Here is a 16,935-nt window from a genome sequence, read left to right as displayed (position 1 = left end):
AGTTTAGTTGCACTCCAGCGGGGAGCTTGTTGAGAGAGAGATGGAGCATTACAGCAAGGAAGATTTGAGAAAAGCGTTGGTGCGATGACGCAGCCCTGCTTGACCCCAGTCCGGACGCTGATTAGGTCTGTAGTGGATCCTTTGGTCAATATCACGGCTTGCATGTCATCATGGAGCAGTCAGAGGATGGTGACAAACTTTTGGGGGTAGCCGAAACGGAGGAGGACGCTCCATAGTCCCTCGCAGTTGACAGTGTCAAAAGGCCTTTATGAGGTCAAAGGCGGCCATGTTCAAGGGTTGATGCTGTTCCCTGCATTTCTCTTGTAGTTGACGCACAGTGAAGATCATGTCCGTTGTACACCTTAATGGACGGAATCCACATTGCGACTCTGGGAGAAACTCTTCAGCCACCGGGAGAAGACCGTTGAGGAGGATTCATGCAGTGACTTTCCCAGTGCAACAGGGAGATTCCTCTGTAGTTACCGCAGTCAGACTTGTTCCCTTTTTTGAAGATGGTCACAGTTACGGCATCGCTGAGATCTCCTAGCATGCTCTTCTCCTTCCAGATAAGACAGATGAGGTCATGCATAGGTGCCAATATTGCTTCTCCGCCATACTTTAGTACCTCGGCGGAGATTCCATCCGCACCTGAGGCTTTGTTGTTCTTGAGCTGACGGATGGTCTTTTCTACCTCGTGCAGCGTTGGGGTCTTGCTGAGATGGTGGCGGGTAGCATGCTGCGGGATGGAGTCGAGGTCACTTGCATCAAAGGCAGAGTCTCAGTTAAGGAGATCTTCGAAGAACAGTCAGCATGGATTTGTATCCGACTAACTTGATTGAATTTTCTGAGGAGATAACAAGGTGGGTTGATGAGGGTAGCGCGTTTGATATAGTCTACATAGATATTAACAAACTTTTGACAAGGTCCTACATGGCAGACTGATCAGAAAAGTAAAAGCCCTTGAGATCCAAGGGAAAGTGGCAAGTTGGATATAAAATGTGTTCATTGGCAGGAAATAAAGTGTCATGGTCGACGGGTGTTTTTGTGACTGGTAGGCTGTTTCCAGTCGGGTTCCACAGGGCTCAGTAGTAGGTCCCTTGCTTTTTGTGGTACAGGTTGAGTCTCCGGAATTCGGAATGTTCCGGAATCCGGGTCGATCCATGACAGGGTCCTCCGGAATCCGGAAAATGTTCTGAAATCCGGACCCACCGCCGCCTGGACCTCGCCCCTGCCCAGCCGGACCTCTTACCCCGAGCTCGCCCAGACCTCGCCCCCCCCACCTGGACCTCTTCTCCTCCTCCCCCACACCCGCCCGGACGCCACCTGTGACACGAGTATAATAACAGAAACAGTGGATTGAGTCCCCACCATCACAAAAGCCAGTCTTCAGCCAATTTAATTCACTCCACGTGATATCAACAAGCGACTGAACGCACTAGATACAGCAAAGGCTATGGGCCCCGACAACATAACGGCTGTTGTGCTGAAGACTTGTGCTCCAGAACTAGCTATCCCTCTAACCAAACTGTTCCAGTACAGCTACAACATTGGCATCTATCCAACAATGTGGAAAACTGCCCAGGTATGTCCTGTCCACAAAATGTAGGACAAATCCAATCTGGCCAATTACCACCCCATCAGTCTACTCTCAATCATCAGCAAAGTGATGGAAGGTGTCGTGAACAGTGCCATCAAGAGGCAGTTACCCAGACCTCATTGCAGCCTTCGTCCAAACATGGACAACAGAGCTGAATTCCATAGGTGAGGTGAGAGTCACTGCCCTCGACATCAAGGCAGCATTTGATCATGTGTGGCATCAAGGAGCCAATGGGAATCAGGGGGAAAACTCTCCATTGACTCAAGTCATACCTAGCACAAAGGAAGATGGTTGTGGTTGTTGGAGGTCAGTCATCCCAGCCCCAGGGGTTCCTCATGGCAGTGTTCTAGGCCCAACCATCTTCACTTTCTTTATCAATGATCTTCCTTCCGTAAGATCAGAAGTGGGGATGTTTGCTGATGACTGCAGTGTTCAGTGCCCTTCACAGCTCCTCAGATAATGGAGCAGTCCATGCCTGCATATAACAAGACCTGGACAACATTCAGGCTTGGGCTGATAAGTGGCAAGTAACATTCGCGCCACACAAGTGCCAGGCAATGATTATCTCCAACAAGCGAGAGTCTAACCACCGCCCTTAAAATGCCATTACCATCGCCGAATCCCCTACCATCAACATCCTCGGGGTCACCATTGACCAGAAACTTAACTGGACCAGCCACATAAATACTGTGACAACAAGAGCAGGTCAGAGCTGGGTATTCTGCGGCAAGTGTCTCACCTCCTGACTCCCCAAAGCCTTTCCACCATCTACAAGGCACAAGTCAGGGAAGATTCTCCACTTTCCTGGATGAACGCAGCTCCAACAATACTCAAGAAGCTTGACACCATCCATGACATAGCAGCTCGCTTGATTGGCACCCCATCCACCACCTTAAACATCCACTCCCTCCACCACCGGCGTACCGTGGCTGCAGTGTGTACCATCTACAAGATTCACTGCAGCAACACACAAAGGCTTCTTCGACAGCACCTCCCAAATCAGTGACCTCTACCACCTAGAAGGACAAGGGCAGCAAGCACAAGGAACACCACCACCTTCACGTTGCCCTCCAAGTCACACACCATCCTGATTTGGAAGCATATTGCCATTCCTTCATCGTTGTTGGGTCAAAATCCTGGAACTCCCTCCCTAACAGCACTGTGGGAGTAACCATCACCACACAGATTGCAGCGGTTCAAGAAGGTGGCTTACCACTATCTTCTCAAGAGCAATTAGGGATGTGCAATAAATGATGGACTTGCCAGTGACGCCCACATTCTATGAACAAATTTTTAAAATGTTATTTCTGCAGTACTGTCGGTTGTCTGCCTGCTACAAGAGAGACATAATAAAATATATATATATATATATCTATCTCCAGGATTGAATTCTGTCTGAAAAAGTTTAGTGATTTTACAATTATCCACGCCCCTCTCCTTACCTCGGCCCAGGTGTTTCCAGATTCAGGACGCTGGACAAACTTTCCGAAATCAGTAACTACCCGAACCTCGGCCGGGTGTTTCTGAATTCGGGATATTGGAAAGACATTCCAAAATCTGGAACAGCCTCGGTCCCAAGGTTTCCGGATTTTGGAAATTCTATCTGTATACATCAATGATTCAGACCTCAATGTAGGGGACTTGATTAAGAAGTTTGCAGATGATACAAAAATTGGGCGCCTGGTTGTTAGTGAGGAAGAAAGCTGTAGACTGCAGAAAGATATCAATGGACTGGTCAGGTGGCCAGAAAAGTGGCAAATGGAATTCAATCTGGAGAAGTGTGAGGAAATGCATTTGGGGAGGGCGAACAAGGCAAGGGAATACACAATAAATGGTAGGATACTGAGAAGTGTAGAGGAACAGAAGGACCATGGAGTGCAGGTCCACAGGACAGGTAGATAAGGTGGATAAGAAGGAATATGGGATATTTTCCTTTATTAGTCGAGGCATAGAATATAAGAGCAGGGAGGTTATGCTTGAACTATACAAGACACTAGTTAGGCCACAGCTAGAGTACTGCGTACAGTTCTGGTCACCACATTACAGGAAAGATGTGATTGCACTAGAGAAGGTAGAGGGGATTTACGAGGACGATGCCAGGACTGGGGAATTTTAGCTGCGAGGAAAGATTGGATAGACTGAGGTTGTTTTCTTTGGAACAGAAGAGGCTGAAGGGTGACTTACTTGAGGTATAAAAAATTATGAAAGGCCTAGATAGAGTGAATGGAAAGGACCTGTTTCCCTTAGCAGTGGGGTCAATAACCAGGGGCATAGGTTTAAACTAATTGTTAGAAGGATTAGAGGGGAGTTGAGGAGAACATTTTTCACCCAAAGGATGATGGGGGATCTGGAACTCACTGCCTGAAAAGGTAGTAGAGGCAGAAACCCTCATCACATTTAAAAGGTACTGGGATATGCACTTGAAGTGCTGTAACCTGCAGGGCTACGGACCAAGAGCTGGAAAGTGGGATTAGGCTGGATAGCTCTTTTTGTCCATCACAGATTTGTTGGGCCGAATTACCTCCTTCTGTGCCATAAATTTGTATAATAACCATTCTAACACCCAACCCTGCTTCTGATTTATGATCTTAAGAATATGGCGAAGATATTTGCTCATTGACCTGGATAAAACTAGTTTTACAACGGGACTTCACTTAATTGAGGATATTGAATATGATGCACCTTGGCTACAAAGACCTGAAAAGTCAATTTATACAAATCAAATCGGCCATTGCTTCAGGTATGGACTCTAGGTCAATGTTCTGTGCCATTCGGTGATCTTTACTTTTTATTCTACCTTGGAGGTTGCAAGAATAACTCCAATTAGGCAATAATTTGAAAGTATACCATGAAAAAAAGCAGAAGATAGCAACATTTAAACCTTGCCATTCATTAACTCATCACTAATATTCTAGAAGCAATGAATAAATGATGTTTAAAAAGGCATGCCTATTTTAGAAATTCAGGAGCAAGTTCTTTACGTGGTGGTGATTAGTATAGATGAATTTATGCGGAAGCCAGATAAGTACAAGAGGGAGAAAGGAATAGAAGGATATAGAAAGTTAAGGGGTGATTTCATTGATTTTATTTTTAGGATTTTGAAAGGAATTGATAGGTAGAGAGAGAGAAACCTTTTCTGCTGCTGGGCTAGTCTCAGACAAGGGAACATAACCTTAAAATCAGAGCCAGGCTATTCAGGAGAGAAGTTAGGAAACACTCCGTCATGCAAAGTGTGGAACAGTCTCCCACTGAAACAGTAGATGCTAGCTCAATTAATAATTTTAAATCTGAGATTGATAGGATTTTTGCTAGCCAGGGGTATTAAGGGATATGGAGCCAAGGCGGATATCCGGAGTTAGGATACAGACCAGCCATGATCTCATTGAATGGCAGAACCGGCTTGAGGGGATGAATGGCCTATACCTGTCCCTATGTCCCTATGATATGCTGATAAGGTGAGACGAAGTAAGATAGGAGGAGGCTCCTGTGGAGCATAACCACCAGCATAGACCTGTTTCTGTGGTGTAAGATTCAAGTAATTTAAAAATCCTACAGGTCCAGCACAAACATTTACTGATTCTTTTGATATTTTTGACTAATTCTCCTGCACATAATGGAAAAAAGCAACTAGCTTTCTAACCAGTCTTTTAGGTACTGGTTTAAAAAAACATTTCATCATATAGTATTCACAAATCTTCAAATGGGGGATTTTTTTGTAAAGAGAGTTACAAAATAAAGAAACCAAAACTTACCCCTTTAACTCCTTTTAGATCTCCCTTCAGTAAACTGTCCAGAGGAAAAGTGATGATATTGTTCATATTCTGAATCTGTACGGTGATAAATATCAATTTTGTTTCTGATGTTAACAAACTCCACAATGTAGCAGTTATCAGCAAGTCCTTCTTGCAAACTACCATTATGGAACATCCATGCAAATGATACAATGTTCTATAATGCCTCAGAAGCTGCATAATATAACTATGCCAATGAACTAATTTGGATAAATTACTTGATTTGCAGAATTTAAAACAAAAATGTAGTTTCCTAGCAAAGATTTGTACAATTTGAAGCTTGTTTGTTCTTGTCAATTTGTTCTTTTTCTACTATTAAATGCATTTGGAAGTAATGACTAAAGGATTTGATGGGAAGTGAATGGAAGAACTATAGATTAAAACAATGGTTTGAATTTCATGGTGAACCCATGCATATTTAGAAAAAAAACTTCCACTATCAAAGGAAAAAAGACAATGGGTTTAGATGGATCCTTTCAGGCAAAAGGGCATCTTTCATATTTCAACAATCTGGTTTACAGAAATTGTACTTATTGAAAATGTTTGTTTTCTCCCACACACATATAATCGCACCATATTCTGAGTTAGAGTTAAAAAAGCTACAACATACATGATAAAATGTGTCTCAGTGGGCAGCACACTCGCCTCTGACTCAGAAGGGGTTCATATTCAACTCCAGGGACTTGAGCACATAAATCTAGGCTGACACTCCAATGCAGTGCTGAAGGAGTGCTGCACTGAGGGAGTGCTGCTCTGTTGGAGGTGACACCTTTCGGATGAGACGTTAAACCGAGGCTCCGTCTGCCCTCTCAGATGGACGTAAAGGATCCCATGACACTATTTCGAAGAAGAGCAGGGGAGTTATCCCTGGTGTCCTGGCCAATATTTATGCCTCATCATAGACAGTCCCTCGAAAGCGAGGAAGACTTGCTTCCACGCTAAAAGTGAGTTCTCAGGTGGCTGTACAGTCCAATGCGGGAATTACAGTCTCTGAAACAGGTGGGACAGACAGTGGTAGAAGGAAAGGGTGGGTGGGGAGTCTGGTTTGCCGCATGCTCCTTCCGCTGTCTGCGCTTGGTTTCTGCATGCTCTCGGCGATGAGACTCGAGGTGCTCAGAGCACCCAACCCCCCCTCCCCCTCCGGGATGCTCTTCCTCCACTTTGGGCCAGGGATTCTAAGGTGTCGGTCAACCAACGTAACAAAAACAGTTTATCTGGTCATTAACACATTGCTGATTGTGGGAGTTGCTGTGCGCAAATTGTCTGCCGCGTTTCCCACATTACAACAGTGACTACACTTCAAATGTACTTCACTGGCTGTAAAACGTTTTGAAAGGTCTGGTGGTTGTGAAAGGTGCTATATCTTTCTTTGGAGCATCAGGTCTCCTGCCCTTTTTTGTTGCAGTTATGACTGTACAGCACCCAGACACAGGGGTGCCCCATGAAAATGGCATGGAGTTTGCGCTAAGATACCCAGAAGCAAGCTAAAAAGGATCAAACATCTCCTTGCACAGCATAATAGTTTTTGGTGTCTGAAGGCCTTCTGGTTGCTGCTCTCCGACACCAGAGATGCATTCAGGCCATGTTAAAGGCCTGGGACAGGAAATCCTGCTGCGTCCGGGCCTTGACAGATTCCCATCCAGCACTGAGACAAAGGGGAAACCAAGAAAATCATCTCTTAAAGTCACGTAATCCACTTATTGCACAATGTTAAGAAATAATCCAGTGTTTTACACCACAGTAACATTCAGTTGGTGTACAGAGTTTGCAGCTTACTTGGGAAAGGCATCAATGATGACTTAGTATTTCACCAAGAATTATTTACTGAGAGTTCAATCAGGCATGTGTGGGATGCTGCTAACTTAATTTCCGGTCAGACATCAAGTGTTGCCTTCAAACACATACACGGTGCCACTTTCCTCAAGGTCTTTAAAATATAATGCCGGGAAAGATGGAATAAGATGTTTTTACCTAGTTACACCCTTTCTACCCATAGGGTACATCTTTCTGTACATTCTTCACCCACAATCATATAAGGATCCATTCCATCATTATCTCACCATCTTTTATCTCAAACGGGATCTGCAGTCACTACTGTGCTAGACTTATTTGCCACATTACTCAGTCCTGAGAGCTGAAACCTACTTCCTGACAAACAGCTACAGAAGGTAAAATGGAATTGTGCAGGATCCAGCAATGGTGCCCACTGTAAGGCCTTGAAGATAATCTACTTGAACTCTCTGAATGTCTCCCTCACGTTTAGAAAACCTGATGATGTCCATCACTTGTTTTTTCTTACTCGTGATTTGCTAATTGACGGATGCAGCTTTAAGTGTTAGAAGATCACGGGAAATCATTTTCTGTCACTCGAAGATTTAGTTCCACAACCTGGTTAACAACGATTGCAATATAAAATAGTTTCTTCATAGGTTAGTCAGTGTCAGCTGGTGCCAATAAGAATACAGAGATATAAACAGGGATTTCCAAATAGGAAGCACCACTTGACCTCAACACCAAAGCAGTACACACCACTTGGGAAGCTACATTTCAGTCAGTTAAATATGGATAAAAATAGAGCAGTTGGGGTTAGCACTTGTTCATCATATGTTCTATAGTAGCTTTTTCCTTTATTGTCAGAGAAAAGCACAGTTGACAGGCTCCTCTGTACAACTCATAAGACTTTCAATGAAGAGATATTTCCTGGGGATGTCATCAGTCGAGATCCTCATATAGCGGTTCCATTATCCAACAATGAATAGTGCTTTGCTGGTCGCTCCAGTATGCAGTAAATACATAACCCAACAGCTGATTGCCTTAGGAAATTGAACGCACTACTTTTCAAAATTCTGCTGTAATTATTTTATACATTCTATTTTCATCAAATAGATATAGCACTACAGCATGCATAATTAGAACAGTCGAACCAGTCTACTTTCAAGAATTTAGATATACAGGGATACAAGTTTACAGCCTTACCAGATTTTTGAAAAGTGCAGTTAACTCTTTTGTGAAGACGGCAAACTTCAGAAATGCTGTGCCCAGATCAGGATCATCACGGCAGACGCAGTTACCGCCAAACTTCTCTAGTGCTTGTGTGTACTGTTCTTCATTTTCTACATGGCCTGAACAGAAAGAAAGCTATTCATAAAACAGTAATTCCCATTCAGTCTGTGACAGTGCAACAGTGATCCCAGCTACTTATTACTAAATCTGGGCAGTTCACCATTAAAACATGTAATTATCTTTAAAAATAAGTAATAGTTACACATCAGTGGAACAGACAAAGCTACAAAAATAAAATTCATTGCTTTATTTTAAATGATCCAATCTGATGAAAATTTTAAAAGTCCCTGATCCCAAGTGCAGTTGCATTAAATTCAAGATATGAGAAACCCAATAAAAACCACGATTAACAAGGTATAAATAAATTAAAATCAAATTTCTGTACATTGTACCTTAATTTATGCATTTCTATAAATATGATATCTAAATTATCTATCAATATCAAAAATCTTACATCTTTATAGACACTTGTCAAATTTGCATGTTCATACGTTCCTGTTAGCTTTTTCATCACAAAATCTTATTTCCACATTTGTAATGGAAATGGTTGATGAAAACTTGCCACTTACACCCTCTCTCCATGAAGGTGCTGCAGCAAGAGGATGCAATTATAGTTTACACCATAAATGTGGACATAGGAACTTATAATGGAATATAAAAATGTCTTCAAAATGAGAAATACATTACATTCACATGCCCTGTTCCAATTATCAGCCATGCTCTAATACCACTTCGCCAGAGGACTACTCTTGGTCTGTGCGTGCAAAGCCACGGGAAAGAAACTAATACAAAAGCAATGATATTTCCTACTATCAGACAGTAAATTAAATTGCAAATCGAACAATTGCTACACATCTACCTATCCGTCTTAAATTCTGGTGTTAACAAATGAACAAGCTAATCTCCAATTAAGGATAACAAATCATTCTGGTCTTGAAATTACACCATGAGAAACAGGACACAAATTGCTTGAAGGGCTGGATTTGCGCCAAGAAATAGTTTGTATTTTCGGCCCAAAAGTAATCTGGAGGAGCGTTGGCGTAAAGTGTTGCACACCTGACTTTCTGCACCGGAACCAAAACTTTTGCCAGTGGGTACTTCTTTCCTCTCTTTTCCGGTCGCAAACGCAAATGCAGGGTGCGGCAACTTCCTGCGCGCATGCGCTTTTAAACCGGCCCACTTTAGCTGAGATGGAGGATCAGAAGGGAAGGCAGCGTGTCAGGCGCTTCAGCCGGGAGGCTAGTGACATCTTAGTCAGTGCGGTGTAGAGGAGTTGGGCCTCACTCCATCTTGCAGGGGCAGCCAGACTAGTCCCTCCTGTGTTTAAACACATATGGAAGGATATTGCACAGGAGGTCTCTATTGCAGATACTGTGCCCAGGACTGACGCACAGTGCTGAAAAAAATTCAACAATCTCATGAGGGTCAGCAGGGTGAATGCCATTTTTATCTATCCATGCCTTCATTGCTTATAACATTAATCTCACACACTATGATTTATGATTTATCTGGTCCATCTTAACACTCATTGGGGTGCCACAATGCATAACAAAGATGAAGGCTTACATTAGCAACCATTGGCTTTAAATGATCTATCCACATTAGTTCTTGTATTAAAATCTTCCCCGTCAATGAACTCCACCTGCTCCTATCGCTTTCTGAAAGATCACATACATCTCCCATGGTAGATGCCTGAAACCAGCGAATACATACTGATGAAGCACATGCAACATCATAACTGATTGTTCAGCCATGAACTCATTGAATGGCGGTGCAGGCTAGAAGGGCTGAATGGCCTGCTCCTGCACCTATTTTCTATGTTTCTATGTTTCTAAATTAGGCCTATACAACATAAACACAGTATCACCTTTTCTACTGTGGTAGGCATATGTGGCCCAACAGCAGAGAAACCCTTTTTGAACCCTTCCTATTTTTCTATTTGCAGTCAAAGCGCTCCCCACAATCGAAGGGAGCAGCTTCGGACAGGCGGGGGTCCGCCTCAAACTCTTCCTCTAACAGACGTAGAGGAGAGGATCTCTGACCTCATCGGAATGCCAGGTCTGACAGTTGCCGGGGGCGATGCTGAGGCTCCCTCAGGAAGTGACAGTATGTACATGGATCGCGCTACTGAATCCACTGCACTGCGAGATATAATGGAGTAGCGACGGCCTTCAAATAAACCTGTGCTATGCCACCCTGCCCCCTCCCCTGCCGCTAACCGCTCATCTGTTGTTTTCTACTTTCAGGTGGCCTTAGGCGTCCCATCACATAGAGGCCGGTGGCTTCTAGAAGTGACAGTGGAGTTCCAGAGTGTGTGGTGCGTGCCATTGGTCACGCCACAGACTCTGGCGCATCACAGGTACAAGCTTTGCTTGACCTTGGCCAGGTGATGCAGTCCATGTCTGCATACACACACTCTGCGTTCTTCACTGTCTAATGGGGAAGTGACGGTGCCAAAGCAGGCATCAAGATGTGGGGACACATCATGCTCCGATTGATAAGGCCCAGCCCCGTCGGAGAGCGAGTGGCGCCAGGGAAACGAGAGGTGGTGTCATTCCTCAGGATGACAGCATTCTGGATGCCACCACTCACTCACCAACCATGCGCCTTAGACGGTTGACACCCCATCCACCCATGACTGGTAACGCTGAGGAAGAGGCGCCACAGTCAAAAGCTGGGCCTTCCAGGCCATGAGCTGGTCCAGTGCGTCCTCAGACGTGGTCTCCATTGTCTGACCCCCCCCCCCCCCAACACAGCAGTCCTCTAGCAGCCTTGCTGTACACCGAGGCCTCATTGAGGAGCAGCAGGCATGGGAAGGGGAAGTCTCTCCAAGACGCAATAATGGCTGCAAGTTCATCATGTAGTCTTGACATTTTGAGCACTGCAGGATGCAGTCTGGTTTGATTTGAATTCTTCGAATATCTTGTGAATTGCAGGAAGCAGTCATGTGTCTATAGGCCCAAGTTTCCACATGATTTGCGCCTGATTTTTAGGAGCAACTGGTGGAGAACGGACTATCTTAGAAATCGCAATTCTCCACATTTTTTTTTCTGCAGTTCTAGTGAGGTAGAACAGTTCTACTTTGGAACAGAATTTTTTCTTCAAAAGGGGGTGTGTCCGGCCACTGACGCCTGATTTGAAAGTTTCCACAGTGAAAATGTACTCCAAACTAAAGTAGAATGGAGCAAGTGAAGATTTTTGTAGAACTGAAAAAACCTGTTCTACACATTAAAAAATCAGGCGCAGGTTACAAATTAGGCGTCCAGAACGAGGTGGGGGGGGAGGGGGGGGGAAGGGAACTCATTAAATTCGACAATAAATCCTTATTTATACTTCTACAAATATTATACAAATAAATCCAACCTGAATAAACATTTATAAGCAAAGAAAGGATTAAATAAACCATCTTCCTACCTGTGTGAAAGTGCTTCAGGCACGGAGAATTCTGCAGTCAGCCTGAGGCGCCCGTTCTTCCTGCCGGGGGGGGGGGGGGGGCGGGAGGGGAGGAGGCGCCCGTTCTTCCCGCGGGGGGGAGAGGAGATGAGGCGCCAGTTCTTCCCGCTGGGGGGGGGGGGGGGGGGGAAGGAGGAGGTGCCCGTTCTTCCCGCGCGGGGGGGGGGGGGAGGGGCGCCCGTTCTTTCCCGCGAGGGGGGGGGGGGGGGGAGAGAGACAGTGAGAAGGCTTTAGTGAGATGTGCTGATGGCAATGTGCTTTTATTTAAAAAATTTTCAAAAATTAAACGGCTACAAAGAACAACAAAAATGGCCGAGTGCCAATGTTTTTTTCACACTGAGCATGCGCGAACGCTCCAACGCGCACGTGCAGCGTCGCAGGCAGGAAAAAAACTAATTTAAATAGTACCCGCCCTCTCCCACTTACAAAATCGGCGCGAGTGTAGGCTCCGCCCCCCTGGGCGCCGCGCCAGGCAGACAAGGAGCTGCAGAACGCTCCAGAATCGCAATTTTTTTTTAGGCGCCGTTTTAGGCGCGAAAAACGGGCGCCCAGCTCGGAGGGGCGCCCGTTTTTTATCGTGTGGAAACTTGGGCCCGATAAGTGGTCAACCGTTCTATTATATAGCGTTATGTGGGTGCGGGAATATTGAGAGTGTTACATGTTGGCAAAAATTGTTCTTTGACATTGGTGTCTTGTGTCTCATTTGCACAATCATTTGCACATTAGGCAGTATGGTGGCCTAGAGTGGCAAGGCAACGCTCAAACCTCCAATTCCCCGTTTCAGCAAACTGGTCAATGATGAGCTGCCTACGTAAGGCTCTTGCAGCGGCCACATCTCCACGCTGTCTCCCCTGTGGTTGTGGTGGCTGCGGTATGGCTTCCTCTCCAGGCTCCTCTTCCTCCTCCTGAGGTGGTCCTGCAATCCCCATTGGCAATGCCCATCCCCTCATGATGGCTAATTTGTGTAGCGTGCAGCACACAACAATGAACTCAGATCTGCTGAGGGCAGTATTGAAATCTGCCTCCAGAGCAGTCCAGGCATCGGTAGCACTGTTTCAGCACGCCAATTGTCTGTCCAGTGATGTTGCGGGTGGCTGCATGGCTGTCATTATAGCATTGCTTGGCTTCTGTGGCAGGGTTCCTGAAGGGGGTCATGAGCCAGGTGGCCAGGCCGTATCCTTTGTCCCCAATCAGCCAGCTCTAACCTCGTCTTTGTCGCTGAAATGTGTGTGACACACTGCTCTCACGCAAGATGAAAGCATCATGTGCTCTTCCTAGATAGCTGGCACTGACTGTGAGGATGCGCTGAATGTTTAGGGAATGGTATCCCTTTCTGTTTTGGAAGACCTCTGCATTCTGTGTTAGTTCTCACAGGGCGACATGCATACAGTCAATCGCACCCTGAACCTTGGGGAAGCCTGCAAATCGTGCAAAACCTATAGCTCTCTAATTCTGGCTGTCCCTGCTCATTGGGAACTTTATGAAGTCCATCCTGCGTGCGTACAATGCAGTAGTCATCTGGCGAATGCAGCAATGTGTAGCATACTGCAAGATGGAGCATATGTCCCCTGCTGATGCCTGAAACGAGTTGGAGGCATAGCGTGCCAGCACCGGAGTCACCTTCACCTCGATGGGCAGCACAGTCTTGTTACCGCTGGTAGGTTGTAGATCTGCCTGTATGAGTTGGCATATCTCTGACAGTACTTCTTTTCTGAAGCGCAGCATTCGAACGCACTGCGCATCAGAAATATGTAGGTATGAGTGATGTTCCCTGTAAACCCGTTGGGGGGGGGGGGGGGGAGGGGGGCAGGGTAAGGCTTCCTCCCCAAACTGTCTGCAACCTCTTCGATTCCGTTGCAAACCAAATAAGCCTTCTTCCAGCTTGGAGCCGCCTGCCAACAGCAATCAGAATGATTTTCTGCCTAACTAGCATTGCCCCCATTGAAATCTCTTACTGACCATCAAAACAAAGGGTTAACTCACATAAAAGTGCGACTTTAAAGTGTCCACTAACGCAGCTTTCTGTGCGCAACCGTGGAAGTCACTGACAACTGCGATCTAAGGTTCTCCAGCCTCCTTTTAAATATGGTGCCAATTGCGCCTGCTGCACCCTGGGACCCCCTGGTTTTTTCGTCAGGTCCTAGAGCGGATGCCAAATCAGGCGTAATGCCGGAAAGTTCTACCTGGGGCGTTAGCGTTGCCTTGCTCGATGATTGACATCATCCTGATGGTCAAAATGGAGGGCGAGGTGGTAAGTTTTTGCGCTGCTGCAAACCCACTGGCGAAACTTCCAGCTGGGCGCAAAATCCTGGATGCCCTGTTTGCACCCTGCCGAGGCATGAAATGGGGCACAAATTAGCGAAAAATCCAGCCCTTAGTGTTCATCTGAATTTACATAAAGAGTGGTGAGAATGTGGAACTCGCTATCACAGACAGTGGTTGAAGCAAATAGTATAGATGCATTTAAGGGGAGGCTAGACAAGCATATGAGGGAGAAGGGAATAGAGGATTATATGCTGATCGATTGAGATGAGGAAAGGCAGTAGAAGGCTCGAGTGGAGCATAAATGACAGCATGGACTGGCTGGGCTGAATTGCCTGATTCTGTGTTGTATATCCTATGTAATGTAATTCTATGTAAAACGCTAAACTATCTTTTTCTTTCAGAGATTGATTAACTGGTTGTGAATGTCTAGTATTTTCTATTTCAGACTTTCAACATTCACAGTAATATCAATTACAAACCAGACTTACAAATCTAAATGCCTACCTTCCACAGCCCTACCAGCAATGGATTCACCATGTTCCATGCATCATCTTCTATTATTAATGTTCAATTCTATTCTTTAATTGAGACATTAACTATCAATGTTGGGAGTTTAGTTCATATATGCACTACTCGAGTCTTGTTAACATAACCAAAACAGATACATTGCTTCAAACAGATACATATAACACTCTCAAAGCTAAACTAAATGTTGGTCCCCTGGAGAATGAGACTGGGGAATTAATAATGGAGAAGAAGAAAATGGCAGAGACATTGAACAAATATTTTGTATCGGTCTTCACGGAAGACACTAAAAACATCCCAATAGTGGATAATCAAGGGGCTATAGGGAGGGAGGAACTTAATATAATCACTATCACTAATGTAGTACTAGGTAAAATAATAGGACTAAAGGCGAACAAGTCCCCTGGACCTGATGGCTTACATCCTAGGGTCTTAAAAGAAGTGGCTGCAGAGATAGTGGTTGCATTGATTGTAGTCTACCAAAATTCCCTGGATTCTGGGGCGGTCCCAGCAGATTAGAAAACCTATTTAAAAAAGGAGCCAGTCAAGAAGCAAGAAACGATAGACCAGTTAGCCTAACATCTGTCATTGGGAAAAAGTTGGGAGTCCATTATTAAGGAAGCAGTAGCGGGACATTTGGAAAGGCATGATTCAATCACACAGAGTCAGCATGGTTTTATGAAAGGGAAATCATGTTTGACAAATTTGCTGGAGTTCTTGGAGGATGTAACGAGCAGGCTGGATAAGGGGGAAGCAGTGCATGTGGTGTATTTGGATTTCCAGAAGGCATTCGATAAGGTGCCACATAAGAGGTTACTGCACAAGATAAAAGCTCATGGAGTTGGGGGTAATATATTAGCATGGATAGAGGATTGGCTAAATAACAGAAAACAGAGAGTCGGGATAAATGGGTCATTTTCCGGTTGGCAAACAGTGACTAGTGGAGTGCCGCAGGGATCGGTGCTGGGTCCTCAACTATTTATAATCTATATTAATGACTTGGATGAAAGGACCGAGTGTAATGTCGCCAAGTTTGCTGAGGATACAAAGATGGATGGGAAAGCAAATTGTGAGGGGGACACAAAAAATCAGCAAAGGGATATAGACAGGCTAAGTGAGTGGGCAAAAATTTGGCAGATGGAGTATAATGTGGGAAAATGTGAGGTTATCCACTTTGGCAGAAATAGAAAAGCAAATTTGCAATTTTTCTCCATTTAAATTCTAAGTGCTGCAGTACAGAGAGACCTGGGAGTCCTTGTGCATGAAACACAAAAAGTTAGTATGCAGGTACAGCAAGTAATCTGGAAGGCAAATGGAATGTTGGCCTTTATTGCAAGGGGGATAGAGCATGAAAGCAGAGAAGTCCTGCTATAACTGTACAGGGTATTGGTGAGGCCACACCTGGAGTACTGCGTACAGTTTTGGGCTCCGTATTTAAGGAAGGATATACTTGCATTGGAGGCTGTTCAGAGAAGGTTCACTAGGTTGATTCCGGAGATGAGGGGGTTGACTTTTGAGGATAGGTAGGGTAGGTTGGGCCTATACACACTGAAGTTCATAAGAATGAGGTGACTTTATTGAAACTTATAAGATAATGATGGGGCTCGACAAGGTGGGTACAGAGAGGATATTTCCACTCATAGGGGAAACTAAAACTAGGGGACATAGTCTCAGAATAAGGGGCTGCCCATTTAAAACTGAGATGAGGAGAAATTTCTTCTCTGAGGGTTGTAAACCTATGGAATTCTCTGCCCCAGAGAGCTGTGGAGGCTGGGTCATTGAATATATTTAAGGCGGAGATTGACAGATTTTTGAGTGATAAGGGAGTAAAGGGTTATGGGGGCGGGCAGAGAAGTAGAGCTGAGTCCATGATCAGGTCAGCCACGATCTTATTGAATGGCAGAGCAGGCTCGAGGGGCTAAATGGCTTACTCCTGCTCCTATTTCTTATGTTCTTGTACTACAACACACTACACTATGAAGAGCATGAATGTAGGGCTGCATCTGCAATTCCCCACTGAATTCCTGATCATCATCATCATCATAGACAGTCCCTCGAAACGAGGATGACTTACTTCCACGCCAAAAAAGGATGAGTTCACAAGTGTTTCAATGAAGGACCTAATATTCCAGATCCTGAACTACATCCTGAAGGGTGGAAGATGCCTGTGCATGGATTTTTTTTTAAACATGTGGTGGCCGTTGCACACCAGCCACCACACGGGCTTCACAGAGCTAGGTC

At 45.0% G+C, this 16,935-nt stretch overlaps 1 protein-coding gene across 1 annotated transcript in view; it reads right to left on the bottom strand.

The window, feature by feature from the left end:
- asap2a (ArfGAP with SH3 domain, ankyrin repeat and PH domain 2a) overlaps nucleotides 1-16,935 on the bottom strand; it is a 235,284-nt gene that overhangs the window by 100,575 nt on the left and 117,774 nt on the right. Inside the window, exons 3-4 of the mRNA XM_070884966.1 lie at nucleotides 8,365-8,510; nucleotides 5,350-5,424 (exon numbers count right to left, since the gene is read on the bottom strand). Of these exons, the coding sequence (XP_070741067.1) occupies nucleotides 5,350-5,424; nucleotides 8,365-8,510 (221 nt within the window). The remainder of the gene's footprint in view (nucleotides 1-5,349; nucleotides 5,425-8,364; nucleotides 8,511-16,935) is intronic.

Source organism: Pristiophorus japonicus, chromosome 7, assembly GCF_044704955.1.
Source record: "Pristiophorus japonicus isolate sPriJap1 chromosome 7, sPriJap1.hap1, whole genome shotgun sequence".
Lineage (NCBI taxonomy): Eukaryota > Metazoa > Chordata > Chondrichthyes > Pristiophoridae > Pristiophorus > Pristiophorus japonicus.
This window is presented reverse-complemented; position numbering and strand designations above follow the sequence as displayed.